Source organism: Nilaparvata lugens, chromosome 2 (assembly GCF_014356525.2).
Source record: "Nilaparvata lugens isolate BPH chromosome 2, ASM1435652v1, whole genome shotgun sequence".
Taxonomy (NCBI): Eukaryota; Metazoa; Arthropoda; class Insecta; order Hemiptera; family Delphacidae; genus Nilaparvata; species Nilaparvata lugens.
Genome location: NC_052505.1, coordinates 97300819 through 97326852, shown reverse-complemented (window position 1 = coordinate 97326852; position 26034 = coordinate 97300819). Strand labels below are relative to the sequence as shown.

General features: G+C 34.2%; 1 protein-coding gene across 2 annotated transcripts in view; it reads right to left on the bottom strand.

Annotated features, from left to right (window-relative positions):
• Window positions 1-1840: 1840 nt before the first annotated feature.
• The window catches only part of LOC111062274 (beta-alanine-activating enzyme-like), a 176345-nt gene continuing 152151 nt past the window's right edge, over window positions 1841-26034 (bottom strand). Inside the window, exons 9-14 of one of the 2 annotated variants that reach the window (XM_039422209.1) lie at window positions 24683-25553; window positions 23365-23513; window positions 19597-19763; window positions 17100-17351; window positions 15209-16033; window positions 5151-5563 (exon numbers count right to left, since the gene is read on the bottom strand). In XM_039422209.1, coding sequence (XP_039278143.1) covers window positions 15623-16033; window positions 17100-17351; window positions 19597-19763; window positions 23365-23513; window positions 24683-25553 — 1850 coding nt within the window. In that variant the 3' untranslated portion in view covers window positions 5151-5563; window positions 15209-15622. Of the gene's footprint in view, window positions 2615-4971; window positions 5564-8080; window positions 8389-15208; window positions 16034-17099; window positions 17352-19596; window positions 19764-23364; window positions 23514-24682; window positions 25554-26034 lie in introns of those variants that run through there. The other variant, XR_005570594.1, reaches the window with a different exon arrangement.

Here is a 26034-nt window from a genome sequence, read left to right as displayed (position 1 = left end):
GCAAAGGTAAAGGTCGAAGAAAGCGGAGACATTTAGTTACATGCATGATTCAAACACTCTCAGGTACCTTCTTCGTCGCTCCACTACAAGAATAACATGAAAAAATTAAGGATCTACATGAAAATCCAGATTAGTTTATTTATTAGCTATGATGATACTTTTTTCACTTAATAGAGAATGGTAAAGCAAACATATATTACAATAAGTTCACTTGTCTCAACTTTGTCGCTTGGAAACCAAAACCGATTTTTTTTAATGCGTCTCATCATCAAGTTAGCCACTCATTTGACAAGAAGGATTGTGTGTTTCAATAAATAATAAATTTAATCTTGACACTTAGACAAAGCTGCTAAATAAATATCATTCCAATGCTAAATAGCCTTCAATCTTACCTTGAAAGTGCGCAAATTATTAGTTAGTTGTTTATGAGTTTCGGTAACAATGCTTTGAATGGACGGCCTCTGATCGCCAAATAGAAGAAGTAAAAGAGTAGTGCCTACTATGCAAACAAAACTCAGCAAATAACTTTTGGTTCTCATTGATAAAAAATGTTTCTAGTATCGCAGACGATAGGTTAGATTGTGTACCTCGTAGGCCTGACATAAATATCACTTTTGGAGTCAGTAGATGGACTGAATCCACTGTTATAATATAATTAAATAAATTTTGAACATTATTTGTAAGTTTCTCTGTTGAAAATAGAATTCAAAACACATTCAATCTGTTGGAAACAAAATTATGAACATAACCTCACAATTGGGAAAACTTCAAAACAAACCCCACAAGTTTCATTGCACAAAAACACAATTCCATTCTGTTATTTTCCTGCTTTCAAATCAATCGCGTAATGAGAGATAATATTTGTAAATTTTGCACAGATAATAATGAAGAAATAGTTATTTCAACCATGATAACACCCTTTTCTCTGGTTTCTGATAATCAGATGATGAATTGATAGATCAGCGCATTCTGGTGACTCTCAGTAAAACCCAACCTGGAAACCATATTGTAGTGCCGGTAAATTTGAAATCTTGTAATGACTTGAAAACTGATTTAAATTTAAAACTCAAGCAATAAAATTATTGTTATTTAGATATTTAAATAAATAAAAGGTCGAGATATATAAATTGGACACTTCCGATTAACCTAATTGTAAAAAGCCCCTTAATTTCCATTTCATCCAGAAATCTGCGTTGGAAAAATAATGTTCACCTAGAATATTAGGTTCAGAGTAGTTCTAATTATCATACGTTCTTATAAATGTTCAGAAATACGCAGTTTTATTACGTTTTTCAAGTACGCCCAAGTTTTAGTGTTTCTTTTCTCAAGTTTTTAAAGCAAATTCATACTTGACAGGGTTAGATAGGGATGTTTGTAAAGTTCTCTACATTATGTTTATATAGGAGTGGTGTGGAAGTGTCAGTACCACGCCAGCGTATTTCAATGTGAATTAGGCCTTATTCTTGAAAAATAATTTCAATAATAACACATAATTATGAAGATTTAACACATGATAAGTACAAACATTATTGTACTATTCCTCTAACAGTACAATATAGTATAGAATAAGTACAGAATAACAGTATAACAGTACAGAATAGTACGAGGAATGTAGCCAGCAGGGTGTTTAACAGGCTCCCCTTAGACATAAGGAGGTATAGTGATCCTGCAATCTTCAGAAAATCTTTGAAGACATATCTGCTGGAAAAGAACTACTATTCCATGAAAGAGTTCTGGGAGGACGTCTGACCTCAAGTTGAATCGGACAAACGACGACCACGGCTGCAAAGCTTCCAGTGGGATCATCACAAGTATGCAAGTAAGTATGCAAGTAAGTAACAAAATTATTTTACTTTTCACCTACCGGTACTAAAAATACCTAATTAATAAAAATTTTAGTAAAATAGTAAGCTATTAATAAATCGAAAGAGTTTTTTTTGTGTGGTTTGATAGTCAGAGAACATGAACATTGAACTGAGCTATGAACCAAATTAACAATTATGGAAGTAATAGTAGCCATAATGACAGTCAACAATAATTTATTACAGAAAATATCACATTCTTGACAACTTGCTCTACACAGTCTTTTGAAACCAGGGCAATCTAGATTTTTAAAATATTTCCATAAACTTCCTCTTTACACAAACTCACTTGAATGTCTTAAACCCGGTTGCACAAAAGCCTGTTAGATTGTGAACTTAAATGTAGATTGTATCACGATTAAATTCCAAAAGACCAATCAGAGAAGACTTTTTGAAAAAATGATTCTCTGATTGGTTATTTGGCATTTAATCTTGATTAAAATTAAACAGGCTTCACTGCAACAGGGCCTCTTTTTAAATATCATTCCATAATAGTATCATCCATCATAGTAATATTTGTACGTTATGAATTTATTGTTCTCAACTAAATACAGATTCAAATTAAGCACACCTCCACAACAGAATATGTTCATTGCTTTCGTCTGGTAGCCATTTCATCCAATTCATTCGTCTTTATAGGATAATAATCGGATAAATTCGATTGGATAATTGATCTGAAATTCAAATTCACATTCAAGATTCAGTATATCCAGGCACTCTCAGTCGACAGATGCGGTAATCATACTATGTTCCTGCAAAAAAAAAAAAATGAATTCATTCAATCTGATTCAACAAGTTGATAGTAAATTACTTTATTTGATTTCAATCTGAAATCGGCGTTATTCACTGTGTGAAACCCCGATTAACATGTTATAGTGAAGTCTACGTTATAATGGTTGTGGAGAAAGATAGCGTTGCCAATTCTCTGCCTTGCCACTACCTTCTGTCGAGGATAGCTACCGGTATATCTGATGTAATATCAACTGTTCATTCTTTTTTAAATAATCAATTATATTTAATTTGTCAAGAAAAAATATTTTTCAGTGATTGAATAGTAAATTTTCATATATGAGATTAAATTAATTGTTAATTATACTTCTATATTGTTAAAACGATCTGGCAAGCTGGTTGGAGAGCTAGTGAGAGGAGTGCTAGTGGGGAACTAAAAGACTTGGCGAGTTTCTCAAAGGAAGGCCTATGTACTATGTGAATTTCTTGAAACAAGAGACATAGACTGGCAGTGAAAAAATATAATTGTAAATACAAACAATTCAAAAATAAATTTTTTTTATTCTTGACAACAATTGCTATTGTTGAAGAATATGTAATAAAGAATTTTGACTATTAGTATAGAATAGAATAGGTTTTTATTCCTTGACGTATATAGATTACACAATCGGAAACGTCGCAATGTTGTCGATTCACTCTTCACTGCCTTTTATAGCTGATACCGGTATATCTTATGGAATATGAACTGTTCATTCTTGTTAAAAATAATCAATTATATATAATTCGTCGAGAACATATATTGAAAAATGAATATTTATAATTAAGATTAAACATTTTGTTAATAAATTATATGTTTACATTGTTAAGAAACGATCTGGCGACTTTGCGGAGGAGGAAAAGAATAGCGCTATCTGCTTTGTCGAATGATAGACAAGGATAGCAGCACCAATGTTAATCAAATACATCTATTATAACGTGGACCTCACTATTGCAAGTAAATAAGTAAGGATATGATCACATTGGATGCAGGAAGTGCAAGTACACGCGAGAACATTGCTCTTTAGAACATTGTGACGTTTCCGATTGTATAATGTATATACATGTATAATGTGATCATACCTTGAAAAGTAGTTCAATTCAACTGTCAACCTTCATCGGATAGTGAAACGGCGAAGGTATAGTGAGGTCCACGTTATAATGGATGTATTTGATTAACATTCGTGTTGCTATCCTTGTCTATCATTCGACAAAGCAGATAGCGCTATTCTTTTCCTCCTCCGCAAAGTCGCCAGATCGTTTCTTAACAATGTAAACATATAATTTATTAACAAAATGTTTAATCTTAATTATAAATATTCATTTTTCAATATATGTTCTCGACGAATTATATATAATTGATTATTTTTAACAAGAATGAACAGTTCATATTCCATAAGATATACCGGTATCAGCTATCCTCTATAGAAGGCAGTGAATCGGCAACGCTGTTCACCTAGTCATCTCCACTGCCCTTTTAACGTGGACCTCACTATTGAGGGTAGCGGGGAAGGTAGCTGAAAAGAAATTGCATGCATTAAAATATTGAAAAACAAAATAATTGTATTTTTATTTTATTATTTTCAAAGGGTACTACAATCCTATTTCATAAATGTAAAAACATATTGGAGCGGCGTTATGTTAGAAGGTGGAAGGAAGACATTTAGATTTAAGATAGATGCATTACTTCTCAACTGTCGGTCCCAGCTGATATATAACTGTTGTGAGGCCTATTGAAGGCTTAAATTCAAGCTAGATGGGACCTTTCTGTAAGTGACTCCCCAGCTACTAAAAGCCCTACGAATAAATTTATCTTACTTTCAATACTCTCAGCTACCTTCTCCTCTACACTATGTTCTAAAACGAATTCAAGAGGGCTATGATATAATGTTAGGGCGCAATTAAGTTCGAGAAATTTCAATTTCTAAGCAATGAAAACTGCAAATATCCAAGGTTAGCATACCAGAAACAACTTTTTTTCAAATTTGAAAGCTCATAAAAAACTTCAAACAAAGAAACAGATTATAGAATCTTATTGAAAATTCCTTACTCTTCCCAAACCATATCCTTGCAATTAGATTTTGACTGATAGTTTTCTAGTTGTTAACGTTTTAATGACGATATGTAGGCCATTTCTAAAAATCTAGAAAAATCTATAGATCTCGAAAACTAAAGTCGATATAAGAAAATTGTACTGGACATTTTTTGTTGCAAATTTCATGGTCTTCGGCTGATACACCTTCCGTGGGGCACTCTGTATATTTCAAATATTTTTGTCAAGATGGGAAATTATTCATTCAAATATTCTACAGAAAATGAAAAATATAAATCAAATGTAACTCACCTGCTGAGTAAGTTTCAGTTTGTTGAGCAAAGCAAACTTTAAATCACCACCTCTGGCTTTTCATCATGTTTCATCAGTTTTGCCAAAACAAACTTCCATTACAAGCTTGTCAATCTCAGAATTCATTATCCCATTTTCATCCATTTTATTTTTTAATTTTAGAATCCGTTTGCATTTTCTGTTCACTGCCTTCTGCTTGATTCTGACTTTCTGCCTCATTTTACTAGCTGACATTAATGAAGTGTAGTATTTCTTTGACGTCTGTGTGCCGGCATCTTGTTTCCGCAATAATTTGACTCCGGCGACAATAATTTCTCTCCTGGCGACGTGTCTAGTTTGCGTCGCGACTTCCCGCGTTTCTGGAAAGCTCTCTAGTTCTAGTGGATCTTGCTTGACAGTGTAGGACACCCCTGGAAATATAGAAGGCACTGCCCATTCGCGAAGCCTCGGCTTTTTCTCTCCTGGAACCATCAGCAGGTCTTCCTTCTTGAAATGTACACTGCAGATTGTCGAGTACCTATTTGCTAGGAAACCTGTCCTTCGTATGGCTGACAACCATTTGGCGAGAAGCTCCGTGTTGTAAAAAGGAAACCTGGAAAGTGAAATCAGGAATACAGATTTTTTTGCTGAGGGTGATGCCCGCATGAGCTCTAGGCTTGTGCGTGGGTAATGAGGTGGTTGATAATGATATTATAGTTATAGCATTGATTAAATATATCATAAGAAGATATACCATGGTATACGTCGATTATGTCCCAAATTTCAAGCTGATTTTTTTCAGCTCAAACCGATTGCTGTCGACTACTACTGTCTATTATTACTGAGTTGTTGTTGAGATGAGATTGTAAGAACGGCACAGTATGAAAGACTACCAGCGTCACATACCTTCACCAAGGAGAACTATCGGCTTGAGGTAACAGTAAAATTTGCGACATAAACCATGGGATATCTTCTTGTACTATCTTTTCTCTATAATTATAGCATGGGCGTAGAACCTGGGGGGGGACACGGGGGACGCGTTCCCCCAATATCTCATGGTATATAGGCCTAGGCTATGTCCCCCGGAAAAATTCATTGAAGTTTTTAATTATGATAACACATTTTTATTAGTTTATTTGTAAATTGGGAATAAACTTGCCTTGTACGAAATATTTATACATAGCGTCGTTTGTATATATGACAAGAGTGACCAGTGTACAAAGTATTCTAGTAAAGTATCTGGGCATCATGGTTGATTGTAACCTCAAGTGGGAGCCTCATATAGAATATATTTGTAAACGCTTAAAATTTATTTCCTTTATCTTTTATAAAGTCCGTAAAATATTAGACATTAAATTACTTAGGGTCCTTTACTTTGCCTATGTTCAATCGGTGCTGCAATATGGGTTAGTGGTATGGGGAGGAGCGTATGATGTTTTCATGAATAAAATTTTTACATTTCAAAAAATGATAATAAAAGCAATTCTTAATAAGTGATGACAGTACGTCAAATTTATATAAAGAAACTTCTCTATTATGCATGGATGAGGAAGGAGGAATTTACAGTGAATAATAACGTTTCTATGTATAACCTGAGAGTTACATCTCATAACATTTATAATATTAACTATTCAGATTTGACAATAGTGCGAAGACAATTGGGGTATCTTAGCTCAAAAATAATAAATATAATGCCAAATGCATTGTCAGAATATCTTTCTAATAGGGGTAGACAGAGGATGGAACAGATAAATAAGTGGGTGATACAAAAATTTTTCTTCGACATCAGTCAAATATTATAATTACTAGACTAGTAATTTATTGTTAACTTCGATTTTTTTGTAGCTTTGATTATTAGTAAATAATTTTTTATATTGTCTAACAGCTGATACTCTCACTCAGCGGTCAGGGTTTTGCCCTTGCTGGGTGGTGCCATGTAATTTTAATTTATTTGTAAAATAGCATAATATATTATTATAATCTAGAATATTTCTTTTGTAAGTTTTTTATTTTGTATTTTGTTTTTATGGGCAATAAAGATGTTTAAAAAAAAAATACTACTAGATACCTATATCCTTATTATGCACGAACACACACTAACACACCACCTGTGGTGATGTTACGATTGTTACATAAGTATTTTGTATCTGAAACTCTCTCCAAACAAGGACAGTTACAATCAGAAAGATTTAAAATTTGTTTTGAAAAATGTAATTACTCATGGGAATTTATGTTGATCTTTGTAACACAGTTTTAAGTAAAAATTACAGCTTTGTATGGTTTGTGAGTGGAGAACTTTTCTATGGTTATTCAGCTATCCTACTTTGATTGGTAATCAAAACAAACATTACAACGAATGCTGTTTTTTTTTGTAAATAATTTTTATTTAGTAAAACTTATAAAACCAGTAACTCAGAATTTTATTTACCCACTAATTTACCACTGTCAAATTAGAGGATTTGAAACGGATTTGAAGTGAAATATGCTTAAAAAACCATCATTTTAATGAGCTATTTTTCAAAAAAATCTTCACTTGGGGGCATCCCCCCAGACCCTCATCGACTGGGGGGTAAGCCCCCCAGACCCCACAGTACGTCCCCCCAATGTTAAACAGCTATCTACGCAAATGAATTATAGTATGTTAACTAAAGGGGCCCCATTCACTAGGAAACTTAGATCGGCGGATCAGGGAACCAAGTTCGTGTAGGATTTGTCCCACACACTGTAGTGGGGAGAGCGAACAACCGTTCGTTACTTCAGTGTATTACGGGGTCCAGAGATGAATGTTTCAAAGTTTGCAGCTGCTGTGTTAGATTTGGATAAGTGTGGAGTGTTCATGAAGAAGCGAAAGGTCGAAAGTGTGGTTGCGGGAGGGAGAGGAGTGGTCACATTTGAAACTATTAGGCTACATCATCTTTAAGAAAATAGCGTAGGAGACTTGAACAATTCAAAGTAAATCAACATAACCTACCTTTTAGAAATTGACTTACTACTATCAAAATTCGGAAAGGGAACAGTTTTGGGCTAGGCCTGTTGATCCTTTTCTAATCATGTGTGTATTGTTAAATGAAAAAATAAATAGAATGAATGTAAAAATTATTTGAGAATGAGTGAGAGTGAATTTAACTACTTGTTATATCTTGTAACGCCTCTAATAAGTAAGAGAGATACACTACTTAGAACACCTGATCACTGCCTCGTAGCTACACTTCGCTACCTAGCTACTGGAAGGAGCTTGGAGGATCTGAAATTTACATGTGCAATATTACCCCAAGCGGACGAACCGAACAAAGTTTTTAATCCAGATTGAAGACCAAATTCGTCACGAATTTGACTCGCAGTTCGCCAATTTTCCACATACACTAGGAAACTTGGTACTTGCGAACCAAATGGTTTGCAAGAACCAAGTTCACTAGTGTATGGAGCCCTTTAGTAAATACATAGGCCTAAGCCCAGTTGCACAAAATCCTCTTAAATTCTATTGAATCCACAAAAACCAATCAGATAATACTGATAGATTCATATTTTACTCATCTGATTCTTTAGTACGGTATACTATAACACAAGCATACAGTTGAACGTCGTCATGTGGAAAATAAAATGCTTTTTTAAAAAGCAAACTTCTCTGATGGGATTTTTGTGGCATTTAATCAAAGATAAAATCAAACAAGCTTTTGTGCAACCGGGCTATAATGTTTCAAAAATACTAAAATTATTGAAACACATTAGAATCAAGTAAAACCTGGAATAATTAAAAAGTTAGGTTATGCTAGAAGGCTACATTCACATTATACTTACTTGAAAAAAGCAATATTGTTTAGAAGAGTGGGCTGATTGATGCATCCATAAGCGCTACATTTAATCACCATGATTTTGATTTATTGTTTGATTTCAAAGCTTGACATGGATTAAAAATAAACTGTTTAGAATTACTTAGAACAAAAGTTATTGTCTGTTGAAATAAGCTACAATAATATTGTTTACCGTACAGCTAGTTGACGCTGATTAATTATTATTTTAGCGTTAACAGATTTCAATTTCAACTCTTAATCCCTAAAAATAATCTCATTAAATTTACAATAATTAATTGTTCATCTCAAACCCTATCGCAAAGACACCTATTAATATCATGCATTGAAGATTGTACTATATTGAACATAACCTAAAAAAAACCGAAAGAGAATGTAAACAGATGTTTTCTCTGGAGAGTAGAAAGCGTAGATCGATTGTGGCGCTCCACGCGGTTTTCAATGTAACTTCCAATTTAAAATAAACTGTCTTGATATTATTTTTCTTAATAATTAATGATACTATTATCAATATATTATATTAAAAAAATACTTAATATTATCACATCAGTGGAGTTTTCAGTAAAATTTCAAGTGAAACAATGACATTCCTTTAGTGAGGTTCACGTTATAGTGGTAGTATTTGATTAACATGGGTATTGCTATCTTTGTCAATAATTCGACAAGCAGATAGCGCTATCCTTTTTCAGCTCTGTAAAGGTAGGCGCAAACAGATCGTAATCACAAAGTAGGAGAACTAAATAAGTCATCACAAAGTAGGACTTCTCTGTGTCGTCATCGGACGGACGGCACGCATTGGACGATTACGATTCGATTCATTGTTTTCAATTGGAGTGCGCATATATATCCTCATCGTATACCTATGCGCAGTCCAATTGAAAACAATGCATAGAGTCTATTCGAATCTAAAGCAGGGAACCCACTATGCCGTTACCGTCATGCGCCGTCCTGCACCGACCGTCACCGCCTTCACCGTCATTTTTCCGGCGATAACCCACTTACCCGTCTGGTTAGCTCCGTCAGAAACCGGAGCTTACCAGAAGAAATGCATCAGTTGCGATGGAGAGTTCATCAGACGAGGAATTGCTAGTAATAGCCACAGCGTGTGCTGACTTTTAAGACAATTGCTAACTTTTCCCGAGTCCCTGGGATCAAGACCTTCAATTTAAGCCCTTTCCCATCATCATGTGATTTGTCTGTGAAATTTGTCTAAGCAAAAGAGTGGACTGTATAAAGGGGTGAATTTGTAGGTTATGAAATTTAGTAAAGTAATCAGAGACTAACAAAATCCACATATAAATTTGAAAGGAGGAAAGATCCAATGTGCTTACATAATATGTATTGAATGAAAGCAAATTGGCATGTACCGCAAATGGTAACTCAGGATTGAGATTGAAATAAAAAATACCAAATGAAAGGTTGAATATAATCAACAAGTTTAATTAAAATATTTGTAGTGCAAATAATAACTGAAAGAGCTCTGAGAAATTTAGAATAGTTGATTAAACCCAAATTAAACAACAGGCTTGATGAATAATGAAAGTTACTAAATATAGAAAAGAATCACAATTCAAATTTAATTTAATGCTCAAATTGAAAAAGTGCTCAAGTAACAAATACAAGAGTAATTAAAAATTGATGTAATTAATTGAGTAATTAAACAAATGATGAACGATTACCAAAGTTCTACAATAAATTTAGAATGGATAAACTGAACAAACAGTAGTCACAAAGTTGAGCTAATAATCGATACAAAAGACAAGATCTGCAAAGGTGCAAGAATCAAGAGACTGAACTGACACAAAGGAAACTGAATAAGCATAATATTAGTGGAATACAAACAAAAGAAAGGTTTTAATTGCTTGTTTGAATTTAAATAATTACCAGATAAAGGAGTGATGTTTAAACACTTTCAATACTTTGAAATATTTAAAGATTGATTTACAGTAAGACTTAATTCATTCATTTATTTATAAAAATTTGGGAACAGAATTGTTTTGTGCTATGCCTGTTGTTCTATCCCGATCATATTCATATGATTTGTATATTATATCAACGAATAAATAAATAAATATGCATTTGAAATCACGATATTAAGTGGGTACTTTATAGATAACCAAAATAATTGAATAAGTTTGAGACTATTTAAACTTTTAGAAATCAAAATGAAAATACATTAATATGGCAATTAATAATTATTGAAAAACAAATAACAATTATTCAAAATGAAGGTTACTAATATTGTCAATTTTAAAAACTAAAAGGATACAATCACCAATGGAAGATGAAAGCTTAAAAAATCTGGTGTGGTACACTCACAAAAACTTTCCTTGCTCATATTCGAAACTACGATCAGACTTTTGTATATGTGTATATATAATTGTTTTCAGAGTACTTTTTCCTTTGTGTAAATTGTGAAATTCAATGATTTTTTTAGTCGTCATTCTTTTAAAGTCGTCAAAACAGCTGTTCTACAGATGAAATATCTCGACTATGTGTTCTTTTTATGAACTGCTCTACCTACCTATCTCATGCACGAGAAGGAGGTTACAAAGTCCATTTCTCAAGGATGGGGTGGACCCCCCATTAGTTTCCCAGAAAGAAGACTCATGCCAGTTAATAGAGCTGATAAATAACTATACAGAGTATGAATTTGAAAAAAATCGGTCAAGTTATTTTGAAAAAATCGTGAAAAACATGGTTTTTTTTAGTAATTATCCGCCATTTTTCTCAAGAACATTACGGAGCTCCTGCAATTTTCCAAGGAAAAAACTCATGTCATTTGATAGGACTTATGAATAGCTACCCATGGCTTGAATTTGAAGAAAATCGTTAGAGCCGTTTTCGAGAAAACCGTGAAAAACCTGGTTTTTGGTCATTATCCGCCATTTTTCTCAAGAATATTGCGGAGCTCATGGAATTTTCCCAGAAATGAGACTCATGCCAGTTGATAGTGCTTATGAATATCTATCCATGGTATGAATTTGAAGTAAATCGTTAGAGCAGTTTTCGAGAAAACGGTGAAAAACATGGATTTTTAGTCATTATCCGCCATTTTTCTCAAGAATATTACGGAGCTCCTGAAATTTCCCCAGAAATGAAACTTATGCCAGTTGATAGGGCTTAAAAATAGCTATCCATGGTATGAATTTGAAGAAAATCGTTGGAGCCGTTTTCGAGAAAACCGTGAAAAACATGGTTTTTTAGTCATTTTCCGCCATTTTTCTCAAGAATATTACGGAGCTCCTGAAATTTTCCCAGAAATGAGACTTATGCTAGTTGATAGGGCTTATAAATAGCTATCCATGATATAAATTTGAAGAAAATCGTTAGAGCCATTTTCGAGAAAAACATGGTTTTTTAGTAATTATCCGCCATTTTTTCCGCCATCTGAATTGAATTTTATTGAATTCTTATTGTCGGGTCCTCATGGTATGGGGACCTTAAGTTTAAAATTCAAGTCGATCGGTTAATTAGGAATGGAGTTATCGTGTTCACAGACATACACACACACACACATACACACATACACACACACAGACCAATACCCAAAAATCATGTTTTTGGACTCAGGGGACCTTGAAACGTATAGAAAACTTGAAATTGGGGTACCTTAATTTTTTTTGGAAAGCAATACTTTCCTTACCTATGGTAGTAGGGCAAGGAAAGTAAAAATTAATGGAAAACACTCAATTAGAAAGATTCACTGAATATTGAGATAATATTGAATATAAGATTCACAAATAAATTGAGGCAAGTCTGGGAAGGTAGAGCAAATGTACTTTAATCAAAATATCCAATTTAGAAGAGATAGCACAAGATCTATAACCAAAGTGGATATTTTGCTACAGTTGATGTGATGTGAAAATATCAATGATTTTAAATATAGGACTTAGCTTAGAAAGTTTGAAGTAGCAGCAGGTGGAGACGAGCACCAGCATGTCCACGCAGGTGGTGCGGATCAGGATGAGAGCCTCAGACCAAGATTCTGGAGACCAGCAGGAATCCAAGACGACTCTAGGCTGACAACAGTGAACCCCTCACTGTTATAAGAAACCGATGAAACTCCGACGAGGACACTCCAAAGGCGATGGTGAGATTGAATCCGAACGTATGGTAGTAGCGTTACCAGATACAAGACAATGTGAAGGAAGAAATCGATTCTTCAATGAGTAGCATTGCAAAAAATCCAAATTGCAAGCTAGATGCGAGATCCAAAACATAAGATGGATTTGGATTGAACACTGAAGAGAAGTTTCATGTACACTGCAAGGTTTTGACGCACATGTAAACTTGGAATGAAGATAAAACAAAAACTAATGAATCAATTTTGAAACGGTGAACGGCGAGATGTATAGCGCAGATTGATCTGTCGAAATCAATGCTAACAGTGACCATACTTCATAGAAATACTTGAAGTTTTGAAGAAACGTTTGGGACTTCGTAAAGTTGATGCACAAGAGAGGAACAATGCCGGAAGAACGAAGCAACGTTTTAGACTCGGAAACAAAAAAGCAAATGACTACGTCACTTAAAAATACTGTTAACACATAACTGACGATGACACTAATATAATGAGAGACAATCAATTTGTAAAATATAATTGAAAATGATTACAAAAAGTGAATATGGATAATTTATCTATAAAAATATCTAAAAGACAAAAACGAAACTACACGAGGCCATGAAATCTCAACGGCAATACAAAAGGCAGTGAGTAGCAGACACTAAAAACAAAATAACAGCTGATAGAGATCAACACCGTCTATTAGCCTAAAATCAAAATTAATATGTAACCTAAAAAATGGAAAACGGTAAGTGAGATTTAACATGTCAATCGGCCAAAACTTTGATTTCATAATTTCGCTTACAGAATAAGATTTGTAAGTACCTGACATGGTATCAAACTTTTCTGAGATTTCCTGCCAAGCATTATCTTTCTTCCTGTTGTCGTGATAACTATTATCACTAGTATTATACAGGAAAGGATACTCCCTAATAGCCTCTATCAACATTTCGTCCGTACTCATCACTCACAGAACAAAGGCGCACTACAACAAAACACTGGCGATGTGACTTCACTGATATAGTAACGTTATAATGGCAGTGGAAAAGGATAGGAGAACAGCGTTGCTGATTCTATGCCTTGCCAGATTATATTTCTACATTGTTAAATAACGATCTGGTAGCTTTGCGGAGCTAGAAAAGTATAGCGCTACCTGCTTTGTCAAATGATAGACAAGGATATCAAGTCCAATGTTGATCAAATACTGACATTATAACGTGGACCGCAATATAGTTGAATGTCGACTGGAAGAATGTAAAAAAAAACGGACCGGCTATCCGGCAAGAATGCCCCATACAGCAATGGTGGCCGACGGTGACTGACGGACACGGTCGTGGCCGGTGACGGACGGGTATAGTGGGTTGCCGTTCGTTTAAAGCAATGTTGCCGGTACGCAACGGTGACGGTCGGTGCCGGACGGCGCCTGACGGTGACGGCATAGTGGGTTCCCTGCTTAAATCGTCCGATGCGTGCCATCCGTTCGATGACGATCTGTGTGCGCCTACCTTGAGATTGCTGTTATAGATAGTTTTTTAACAATTGAAAAATATAATTTAATTACGGTAACAAAATATTAAATCTAAATCATGTAAATTTATCATTGGATCATTGAAAATTACATTATCTTGACAAATAAAATTTTATTGATTGTTTTTAACGAGAATGAGTAGTAAATGATAGAATAATATTATTAAATCAGATATACCGGTATCATCTATCCTCTATAGAAGGCAGTGGCAAGCCAGATGTTCGACAACGCTGTTCTCCTATCTTTCTCTACTCTCATCGTTAAAAAAATAACGTAGACCTCACTAATGTGCGAGATAAATTACTTTTAACATGAAGAGGAGAAACCCATTTCTCCCTCCACAGTTTGTAGCATAGTCACAGACGGACATCCTGCGCACAATTGGATGCGCCGTGTCATTTCGCTTCAGGTTCTTGTGATGAACACATCTCCGTAACATACACAAACATATCACTTTGGAACATTGCCAGTGGAGGGGAGCGAAGCGTTACAAAGCTCTCTCACACAGACACAAAAGAAGGAGAATGCTGCTAGGTAGTGGGAGAGATTAGTGGAGGATAGAGCATGTCTTTGAGAAAGAGCCGTGTTAAAAGAAATTTATCTCCCACTTTAGGTTGACTCCTTCCGAGTCTGGCCGATTATAGTGAGACACTACAATAGCAATAGAGGAAGACGGGAGAACATCTATGCCGGTATAGCTTATGTAATCAACTGTTCATTCTTGTTTAAGATAATCAATATATTATATTCGGCAAAAAAATATTTTAAATATTATGAAATAATGAATTTCCATGAATTAATATTCAATCATATAACGAGCCACTATTTTCAATTTAACAACAGTACATTACTCACCTTTCATGTCCGGACGCGTTCCAAGACACTCCATCTTCAGCGGACAGTCAGTACTTTCAATACTGTTTGGTGTTCGTTTTTTCACAGCGTCCACAGAGTACCTTGGTACTGTTCAGCTATCTTCATGAAGTGTTTATTGCAATAATCTTTTCACAACAGATTCTTTCAATACCGGTACTTCAATATTCTCTTCAATAATTCAATATTTTTTATATAATGTTCAGTTTTCATTTCTTACAGCGTACAGAGAGTACCTTGGTACTGTTTACCTATCTTCATCAACTGCTTATTGCAATAATCTTTCCCCAACAGATTCCTTAAATACTTCAATATTGTCTTCAATACTGTTCGGTTATCATTTCTTACAACGTACAGAGAGAATCTTAATACATTTATTTTCAACACCACTTATTGCTATAGTCTTTCTTCAACACAGATCGCATTATCAATTATTGAAATACAATACAAATAATTGTCCCTACAGCCTACTACGATTCTACCATCATGTATCACAGGTGAAGAGAATATTTCCCCAGGCAGTTTTAGCGAAGTCAGCACAGATCCGTCACTCAAACTCATAACAAAAACCGTTCCCGTTGTGTTGGCTGCTACGACCAAATTATTTAAAATATCCACAAAAGGAGTTGCGAACACAGGCGCCAATAAGCATGTTCTCCAAATCGAAGATGGCCGACACATGACGTCACACCCCGACAAGCAGTAGACGTGTGCATCGTGACATCCGAACAGGATCAGTGTTTTGTTGGCAACAGTGGCTGATGTCAAGGATGAGAAAATGTTGCCGTCGGCTTTGTACGTCCACAGCTGAAACAATAAATAGCATAATCTATAATTGACCGAGCAAAGTGAGGTCAAAGATTCAAGTCGACGGTTTGGCATTTCTCTTAATGTTTAAATGTGTAGGTAAATGTTTATATGTTGCGCATTTACGGCGAAACGCGGTAATAGATTTTCATGAAATTTGACAGGTATGTTCCTTTTTTAATTGCGCGTCGACGTATATACAAGGTTTTTGGAAATTTTGCATTTCAAGGATAATATAAAAGGAAAAAGGAGCCTCCTTCATACGCCAATATTAGTGTAAAAATCAGACTATAGAATTATTCATCATAAATCAGCTGACAAGTGATTATACTGATGTGTGGAGAAGCCAGTCTATTACTGTATTTGTATAAGGTCTATAGTTTCAATCAAAGACATTAAAGAGGTATGCATCTTTAAGCTGGGTTTACACCAAAGTTATTAACAAAATGTTAATAACCTAATCCTTATAGATTCTATTAGATTGAACGGAAGTTGACAAACACACATCTTCATCATGTGTATGATAAGTTATGTTCAATCTAATATAATCTAAAAGGATTCAGTTATTAACATTTTTTAAATAAATTTGGTCTAATCGCAGCTTTAAAGTCTTTGGTTTCAATATTTTGTTTTGCAGTCATGGTACCGTATTATTATGCGTGCCCATCAGTATCAATATTCTCACATTCGAAAAAACCAATTTAATAGGTGAATAAAAATAAACAAATGAACTAAATAATGCTGGAGAAATAAATTATAATATTTTTGATTCTAATAAATTAATTTTCATCAGATAGAAAGGTCATCACGGAACTGGATGAATTATATCATATGGAATACAGATTCAAACGTGACCTGAGTTTGTTAACATTTAAAACAGTTGACATCTGGTACTTGTGGATGAGAATACTGCGTGAGGTCTACTGTTCACAGAACTACTAGTAATGTAGATACTAATATTATAAGAATGAATAGATAGTGCTATAGGACCTTTACTCATCATAGATCCACAGACAGTCTTCAGACATTTCACAGACCAAGAAACTACAGAGCACTGATTACTCACCAACGATCCACAGACAGTCTTCAGACAGTTGACAGAGCCAGAAACTTCGGCAAAAACTATGACGTCAGAGCCAAGCAAGACGGGCGAGGCGAATATGGGCGAAGACAGTTTTGTTTTCCACTTTAAGGCTCCTTTATCTATCTCCAGACACACACAAGTTCCATCCAGTAGACCAGCGAATACCAGGTTACTATCCTTGTCTATGCAAGGTGTGGCATAGAAGCTACCTCCACCTTTCCATTTCCATATTACCTGCCAAAAATAGAAAATCCGTCAAAAACGAATATCTATCTACTATATTCTATATATCATATAAAAGCAATGGCACTCACCCACTGACTGACTGACTGACTCACTCACTCACTCACTCACAGAACTAAAAACGTTCAAATTTGGTAGGTATGTTCAGTTGGCCCTTTAGAGGCGCACCAAGAAATCTTTTGGCAACATTTAACTCTAAGGGTGGTTTTTAAGGGTTTAAAGTTCGTCTTTTAGCATGTATATTCTTCTTATTCCAATCTCTTAATTATAATTGAAGACATCTTTTGGCAATATTTAACTCTAAGGGTGGTTTTTAAGGGTTTAAAGTTCGTCTTTTAGCATGTATATTCTTCTTATTCCAATCTCTTAATTATAATTGAAAAATGGCCATACCATATGTTAATATAGAACTATAATCTAGAGAGAGTACCTCTTCGAAACAGTTGTTAACTGGTAACTAAATTAATAATTTTGTCAGGTTGGCATTAAGTTGAGTTGACTTTGTTGGGTTGGCACCAAGTTGAAGATTGAAATGCATTTATCGCGGAAAAAATGATTGGGCAGTGCTACTTGAAACAGAGCTATTCCTGGGAATATTATATTACTAGCCGTCAGGCTCGTTTCGCTCGTCATATCCGTTTAGCCAGACGTTTAGTCTGGACCCCCGACTGGATCGTCCCAACATATGATAAAAATGCTCAAATGAAAAATGCAGGCGAGCGAAGCGAGCCTGCTGATCTCTCCGCCCCCTGGCTAGACGGATATGGCGAGCGAAGCGAGCCTGACGGCTAATCACCTATAATATAATAAAGGAAAGGTATACATGTAGGGGATAGGGAATTCACAAATGACGCATCATTACGTCTGAACTACTGGACTAACTAACTTGAAATTTTGCATATAGATTCTTAAATTACCGAGGATGGTTATAGTTCTATTTCAAATTCTTCAAGATCTTCGTAGGTCCAGTTTGTCAAGTTTTTAATCAGACCCTTAGCGGAGCACGGGTTACTTGCTAGTTTAGGCTATGAAGAGGTCCAAGTTATGATGGTAGTCAGTATTTTATTAACATTGGTGTTGCTATCCTCGTCTATCATCCGACAAAGCAGATAGTGCTATCCTGTTCTAGCTCCGAAACATTGCCAGATCGATTTTCAACAATGTAAAAGTATAATTAATTACCAAAATATATGATCTCAATTCTGAAAATTTATTATTTAAAAAGAGAGAAGATATTCACCTACAATATATTCAAGAATTAAGTTAAAATTTATTTTTTGAAAATTTTAATTCTAATAATAATTTCAACATGTTTAGAATTTTAACATGAGTACAATTTGTGGATTTAAGTGAAATTTTTAATATTTTTTGTGATTGTGAAGGAAGATTTTGGTTTGGATTTGTATTTTGAAATTAATTAATCTGATAAATCCAAAATTATTGTAATACATACATTTTTTGGACTCAAAATAGTGTGTGAATCAAGTTATCATTTACATAACCTCGTTAGGTCATGTCAGAGGCCCTGAAATTGATCAGTTGCGACCTGAAAACTCTGACACCAGACCTGAGCCAGCCAGGTCACACGATATTATTATTATTATTATTTACATAACCTCTAGACCGTGTATTCCAAATTAAGGTTTAAAGCAGTTTTGGGCGAATGCCTGTTGTTTTTACCTGCATTGTATCTATTGTCTAAGAATAAATGAAAAAATAGCATAAAAATAGCATATATTATTTGCTTGACAAATAGAATGTATCTGTTTATTTTAAACAAGAATAAACAGTTATTATTTAAGAAGAAAGATAATAGCATATATATTTGCTTGACAAATAGAAAGTATTTGTTATTTTGAACAAGAATAAACAGTAAATCAACATTATATATAAAATATACCGGTATCAGCTATCCTCTATAGAAGGTGACAAGGCAGTGAATCGGCATAGCTGCCCTCCTATCTTTCTCCACTGCTATTATAAAGTAGACCTCACTAAAGGGTACTGCATTAGATTCCATATTCGAAAATGATAAATTGCATTGTGTCTCCATGAAATGGAGAAAATTGAAAACATAGACAGCCATTTTTGTTGAGAATGATATCAGTTAGACAAAGTGTTTGTACTCATTTGGCAAATGATGATTGCAAGGATGTTGATTAGAATAATATTAAGAAAGAAAAAAGGATACATAATCTCTAACTGGAAGATTGCTTTCTAAAATCTGTCATCTCACCTGGAATTCATCCGAAATACAATACAAATGCTGATCGTATGACCCAAAAATAATTGATCCATTCTCATCTAATATTGGAGTACTCTTGACCATTCCACAGGAAGCAAATGATAAAACCGGTTGTCCAGTTTCCAAATCTATACACCTGAGATAGCCATCATAACAGCCTGAAACAGGAAATTTATGAATACAATTGAAGTATCATACTGAGAAAGATATCTGTTTACTCTAGTAAAAGCCTTATAATAATAAACAGAAAGTTTTGCAAAAAGCTCAATTTTATTATTTATGTGTCTGTTTATTATTATACAATCCCGACTCTTACGCCCTGCACACACACACACACACCACACACACACACACACACACACACACACACACACACACACACACACATCGTGTTTTGTTCATACGATATTTTGCCGTCATTATGATTTCTATCAGATTAAACGGAACTTGACAGACATAACCTATTTGAAATCATCTGTTTAATCTAATAGAATTTATAGAACGGCAAAATATTGTACGAACAAAAGTCGATGTGTATGTAGCTAGCCTTTAGCTGCGTACACATACTCTTGCTTCCAACCCGCACCGAGCACGCTCCTCCCTCGTACCGCCCACGTACCACCATCGCACAGCAATCGCTCCGCCTCCGCTCTCTACTCGCACCGATCATGAACGTTACGGAAGATGGTAGATCTTCTCGCGTTCCCCAGTCGAACCATTGTTGCTCGCCGATCGATCATCAATCGCTCTGCTGGAGTGACGTTCGGTTGCGGAGCGGAACGAAAGTCTGTACGCACCTTTATAATAGCTGCTTGAAAAATAATAGGAAGTACCTTTGTCGGGTTATGGAAAGTAGACGGGGCCGCGCTTCCAGTCTACTGTGGGTATTGTTCAATAAAGGCTCACAAAGGTTCATTCTCAACTCTCGATTACCATACTCTATTGTACTCTGATTCCGCTTCATTACCTTCATTAGTGGCCCCTTCTCTACTAGCGAGCACCAACTTATCTATTACTTTTTGTGTAGTTGAGAAGTTGATATTGTGGTAATTATTCATACTGAATGGAAAAGACTAAAAAATTGTCAAAAAACCACAGATTTATTGATACTTAGAAAGACCGGTTTCGGTTATTACACCATTGTCAACAGTTTATCAGAGATTGACAATGGTGTAACAACCGAAACCAGTCTTTCTAAGTATCAATAAATCTGTGGTTTTTTGACAATTTCTTAGTCTTTTTCATTCATTATCTATTACTTTGCACCTTACATCTGTTACTTGTATTTTCTACAATTATTAATGAATTTAATTCAATTATCAAGTACTTGTAATTGTATTGAACAAAAACCAGATTATATTGGTAGGAAATTTTATAACAAGCTACCTCAAATCTTGAAAAGTAATGATGATTTGAAGATTTTCAAAAAACAAATTAAAAAATATTTAGTTGATAGAGCTTTTTATAGTGTACAAGAATTCCTTTCAAACCTAAACTAGGTTGAACTACTTAGTGTTAGAATTATTATGTAATAACATGACTTGCCTTATACTCTATGACTGGAGTCTTTAGGACGTAATCTTAAAAAAAAAAAAATTATACCAGAGGGCTCATTTGATAGTACTCAACTTGCTCACAAGCTGTATACAGACTAAGTTGAGTTACATACAATTCGATAATTATTGAACGTATGATTTTTTTGGCGTCATTTTAAATTTCATTAGATTTAACATAATGCCTATTATATAATGTGTTTATTATCATCATGTACACTTAGGCCCAGTTGCACAACAGCCGGCTAAATTTTAACCGTGATTAATTTCACGGGAACCAATCAGAGAAGGCCTTCTTGATAAGATGGCTTCTCTGATTGGCTCTCGTGGAATTAATCATAATTAAAATTTAACCGGCTGTTGTGCAACCGGCACTAAATATATGGCCTTTGATTGAATTTGTACTTTATAATCGATAGTAATGTATGTGTTTATCCAATCACTGTAGGCTACCGCTCAAAGTGCCTTTAAGTAACCAGACTGGTTCCCTAATATATTCGTAGGAGTGGGAGATTCGTGATTCCTTAACAATTAACGTTTTCAAACCCCCCTTTGTTATATTTTGTATAGAAATACCCCCAATCACCTGAAACAGATGAAAATTTCAGCTTTTACACCCACAAGCAGTATTCAAGCAGATGGTTTTTAAGGTGCGTACAGATATACGCGCCGCGAACATGAGCAATTCACTTTGAATTGAATTGAAAATTTCTTTATTCATCAAAATGCACAAGATACATCTGAATAGTGTCAAATTACAACAAGAAATTATTAATATAGTCACAAATTCATCCTTTACACATACAGAAGTCAAAAATGGTGATAAAAAACAAGATTCTAAAATCTTACAGTCAAATTGAAATACTCCTGCAAAGAGTATAGGGATAGTCCCACCAAATATTCCTTTGGTCAGCTGAACTTTTAATCAGCTGATTATATCTGTATTTTTTACAGAAACGATAAGATACAGATATAAAAAGCTTGGCATCAGCTGATTGAAAGTGAATTACTCATGTTCGCGGCGCGTAAATCTGTACGCACCTTGAGAAATCGGTAGGGATGCTGCAAATCAACTGATTCAAATTGTAAATTTGTCTATTTCTAATGAATGCTTTCAAGCCACTTTATTTGCTTTAAGTCTAGTTTTCAGTAGTAGACTTAGTGGTAGAGCTCCATGGGCAAGTACTAACTATCTTGTGAACTCTCCCAATGAAAACGTTCATAGTGGAGTACTAGTTTTTAGTAGAGTAAAGTGGGATAGTACTGTACCACTTGCCTTCCCCCACCACCGCTTCTCACTCTACTCCAACCACTACTATGCTAATGAAAACAGTCTCGAGCTAGTAGATTAGTGTCGAGTATTGTTCCGTATTGACATTTTAAGGTTGGTTCTGTTCACTAGACAACACACTTTACCTACTATTCTCAATTGTAGTGAAAACAGTTACTCGACCAAGTAAGTAGAGTAGAGTTAGTATGCCAGTAACTCTCCTAGTGGAAACCAAACTTTACAGCTATTAATTAGGCTGGGTAATTCCATTGTATGGAAGATTTGTATTGTTTGAATTACTGAGGAATAATAGAACATAATAGAATCATTAATTAATTTTTATTCACAATATAAAAGTATTTAATATTTAAAAAAAATCATTCCCCACAAACAGACTCAATCTTTGTGGGGAATATTAAATATTTAATTGATTTTATCTTGAAATTAACAATTTCAGTACCCTTTGTGATGTTACTAGTTACCCTACTGATGTTACTATTAATCTACAACTGAAATCATTGTTTCTAGTTTTGAGAAAATCTTTGAGCTTATATTAGATGATTAAACCCTACCTATTTGTAATTCTAATCATGTTCAATCTGTGTAATTGGTTGTTCTGATGTAATCTGAAATTTTCAAATGACTGAAAAATTATGAAATTATAATTTGATTTGCTCTAAACTGGAGTTCTTATTTAGAAAGAGTGAACCCATTCATAATTTCCATCAAGATATTGGTGAAGGGAACCGATAGCTTTTCTTTAGGTGATAGGTGAAAACTTTCAAACCATTTAGGAGAAATTTGAAAGAACGTCACCTTTTTTAATTTCAAGATAAATAAGTGTAGCCATCACCAAAAAGTTAATTGTTTTTGTATGATGTATAAATGTTTATGATTTGTGAAATGAACACTATTTGATTTGATACCATAACTCACCTATATATCCATATTTTCCGCAATGTGATACAGTCAATGATGACTCAATTCTATCCGGTAAATGGCAAGACGATTTCAAAAGTCCACTGTTAAAATCAAGTTGGACCAGGTCGCCAGAATGAGAGCCTACTGATACCACTGTTGCTCCACTAGAACAAATTGAAAAACAAAGATGAATACATAAAATAAAACAAAACAATTATACACGAAATGCAGAGTTGGGTATTCTGAAAATGAAACAAATATAGATAATAATGTTCAATGTTTCTTAGAGCTTGATTTCATCGTTGAGAGTTGTTGAAAACTTCGAGAGTTACCAAAAAAGTAGGTATTCTGAAAATGATATAGAGAAAGTAATATCATAGAAAAATAATATAGAATAAGAAGATATCTCATGGTATAGGTCGTTTCCAAAATTTTAAGCCGATTCTTTATTAACTCAAGCTTATTACTGTCGACTACTGACGATTATTACTGTGTTGTAGGGGTGAGAGTGTAAGAACGGCACAGTGTGAGAGACTACCAGCATCTGATAGCTTCACGAAGAAGTAGGCTATTACTGGGACTATCGGCTTGAGTTAGCAGGGAAATATGAAACATAAACGCCCTATACAATGAGATATCTTCTTATGCTATTTTTTCTCTATGTATGCTATGAGTAGTATGATTCAGTAGTTTAGAGTTGTTGAATAGTTCGAGACTTGTCATACCAATAGATACGTGACGATAGAAGCAAAATAGTTTAAAAATTGCTTCCTCGTGGTTCGGAAACCACCAAAAGATGTGGTGAGTCATCATCATTCTTCTCATTAGCATGGAGCTTATATGGGCATCATCCTCGGGAAAAAATGGAAGGAATAGATTTGAAAATTACAGAAATACTAAGAACTAAAGAATCCACAAATCAAAAAATATTTGGAAATTTAGATAACTTAGTTTTTTTTCAAGTGAATTTTTCACAGAATTGAGAATGGATGCCTAATTTCCATTATTTTGGAGTTTTAAACATATCGTGTGGTATGTAGAAGTATGTAATGTCCACTGTTGAACTAAAATTAGCTTAAAAATTGAATCAAAAATTTTATCAAGAATGCCAGTCAAGCATTTCAAGTGAAACTACAATAATTTTAAAGTTTGGACTAGTAGAAAGAAATATTTGGATTACCAATTAGCTGTAATTTCACTTTTTGTATAAAGAAATATTTGGTTCAACAAAGCTGTAAGTTTTTCATTTTGTATTAAAAACTTCACTCACTTTCTTTATTCGAACTAAAATTAGCTGTAAGTTTCAATTTTATATTTGTAAGATTTTACTCACTTTTTATAAGCTATCACTGTCGGAGACGCATCCACACATTTCTTCAGAAAATACTTCCATTCAATAGTCATCTTGATTTTCTCGGATAAATTTAGTTCTATGCATTCATGTCCACTTTCCGAATATATCACAAGTTTCCCTCTGCATTTCACTGACGAAACAGCACAATCAGCATTATTCTCAACTATTTCAACTTTTTTTCTTTTAATTATAGGCTCGGAGATGTCAGAAACCCCTTCACAATTAAAATTGGAAGCTGTTTCAATACCTTCTACACAATTTGTTTCTATATTTTCCACAAGGTTTGTTTCAATATTGCTTCCAAATTTAGATGGAACATTTTTTATAAACTTTGACTCAATATTCTCCCAACGCTTTGTTCCAACATCTTTTACAAGATAAGATGGAACATTTTCTAATTGTTTTGCTCCAATACTTTCTACAGAATTTGTTTCAATATTTTTCTCAAGCTTTCTTCCAAATTCAGACTGATCATTTCCTAAAATCTTTGTCCCAACATTTTCCCCAAACTTTGTTCCATCAAGTAAACTACAACATTTCTCAAAAGTACAGTCTGATAAAAGATTAGTCAACAATTCACTGGGAACCTTGGGGAGAAACTGGTGCAATTTTGAGATGAACTGTACAGCTGATATCGATGTACCACCACATGAAATAAAACCCGCCGAGCTTTTTTCATCAATTTTATCATTATTTTCATTCTTTTCTTCAAAATCGACGCCGCTACCCGATGTACAGGATATCCACAGATATCTCAGATGTAGTTTGAATGGAATCTTCAGAGTTGAATTTGTTTCAGATGGGTCGGTTTCTCTGAGAATTTTCTCCAGTTGAGATCGATCAATTTTACCTAAAAAAAATTTTTCATTCAAAATTGTCTATTGAAAATTATATAGCATCATAATATTATCAATACTCATTCATAACATTTTTCTTGTAGTCTAATACTGTACAGGTACTTACAGGTAACTTACAATGTGTAAGCTGTTATTGATAGAAACAAAGAGGATTTAAATACTCTATAGAACTATTATTACTCTATATAGTGAAGTCAAAGTTATAATGTCAGTGTTTAATTAGCAATTGTATTGCTATCCTTGTCTATCATTCAACAAAGCAGATAGCGCTATCTCTTTCTCACTTTGCTCTTTTGCCAGATTGTTTTCTAAGAATGTAGAAAAAGAATAAATTAAACCAAAAATATTTAATAAGAGATTCATTATGAAATCATTGAAAAATATAATTTCTTGCTTGATAAAATATAATTGATTATTTGAAACGAAAATTTACAGATAATATTACATCAATAAACCGGTATCAGTTACCCTCCA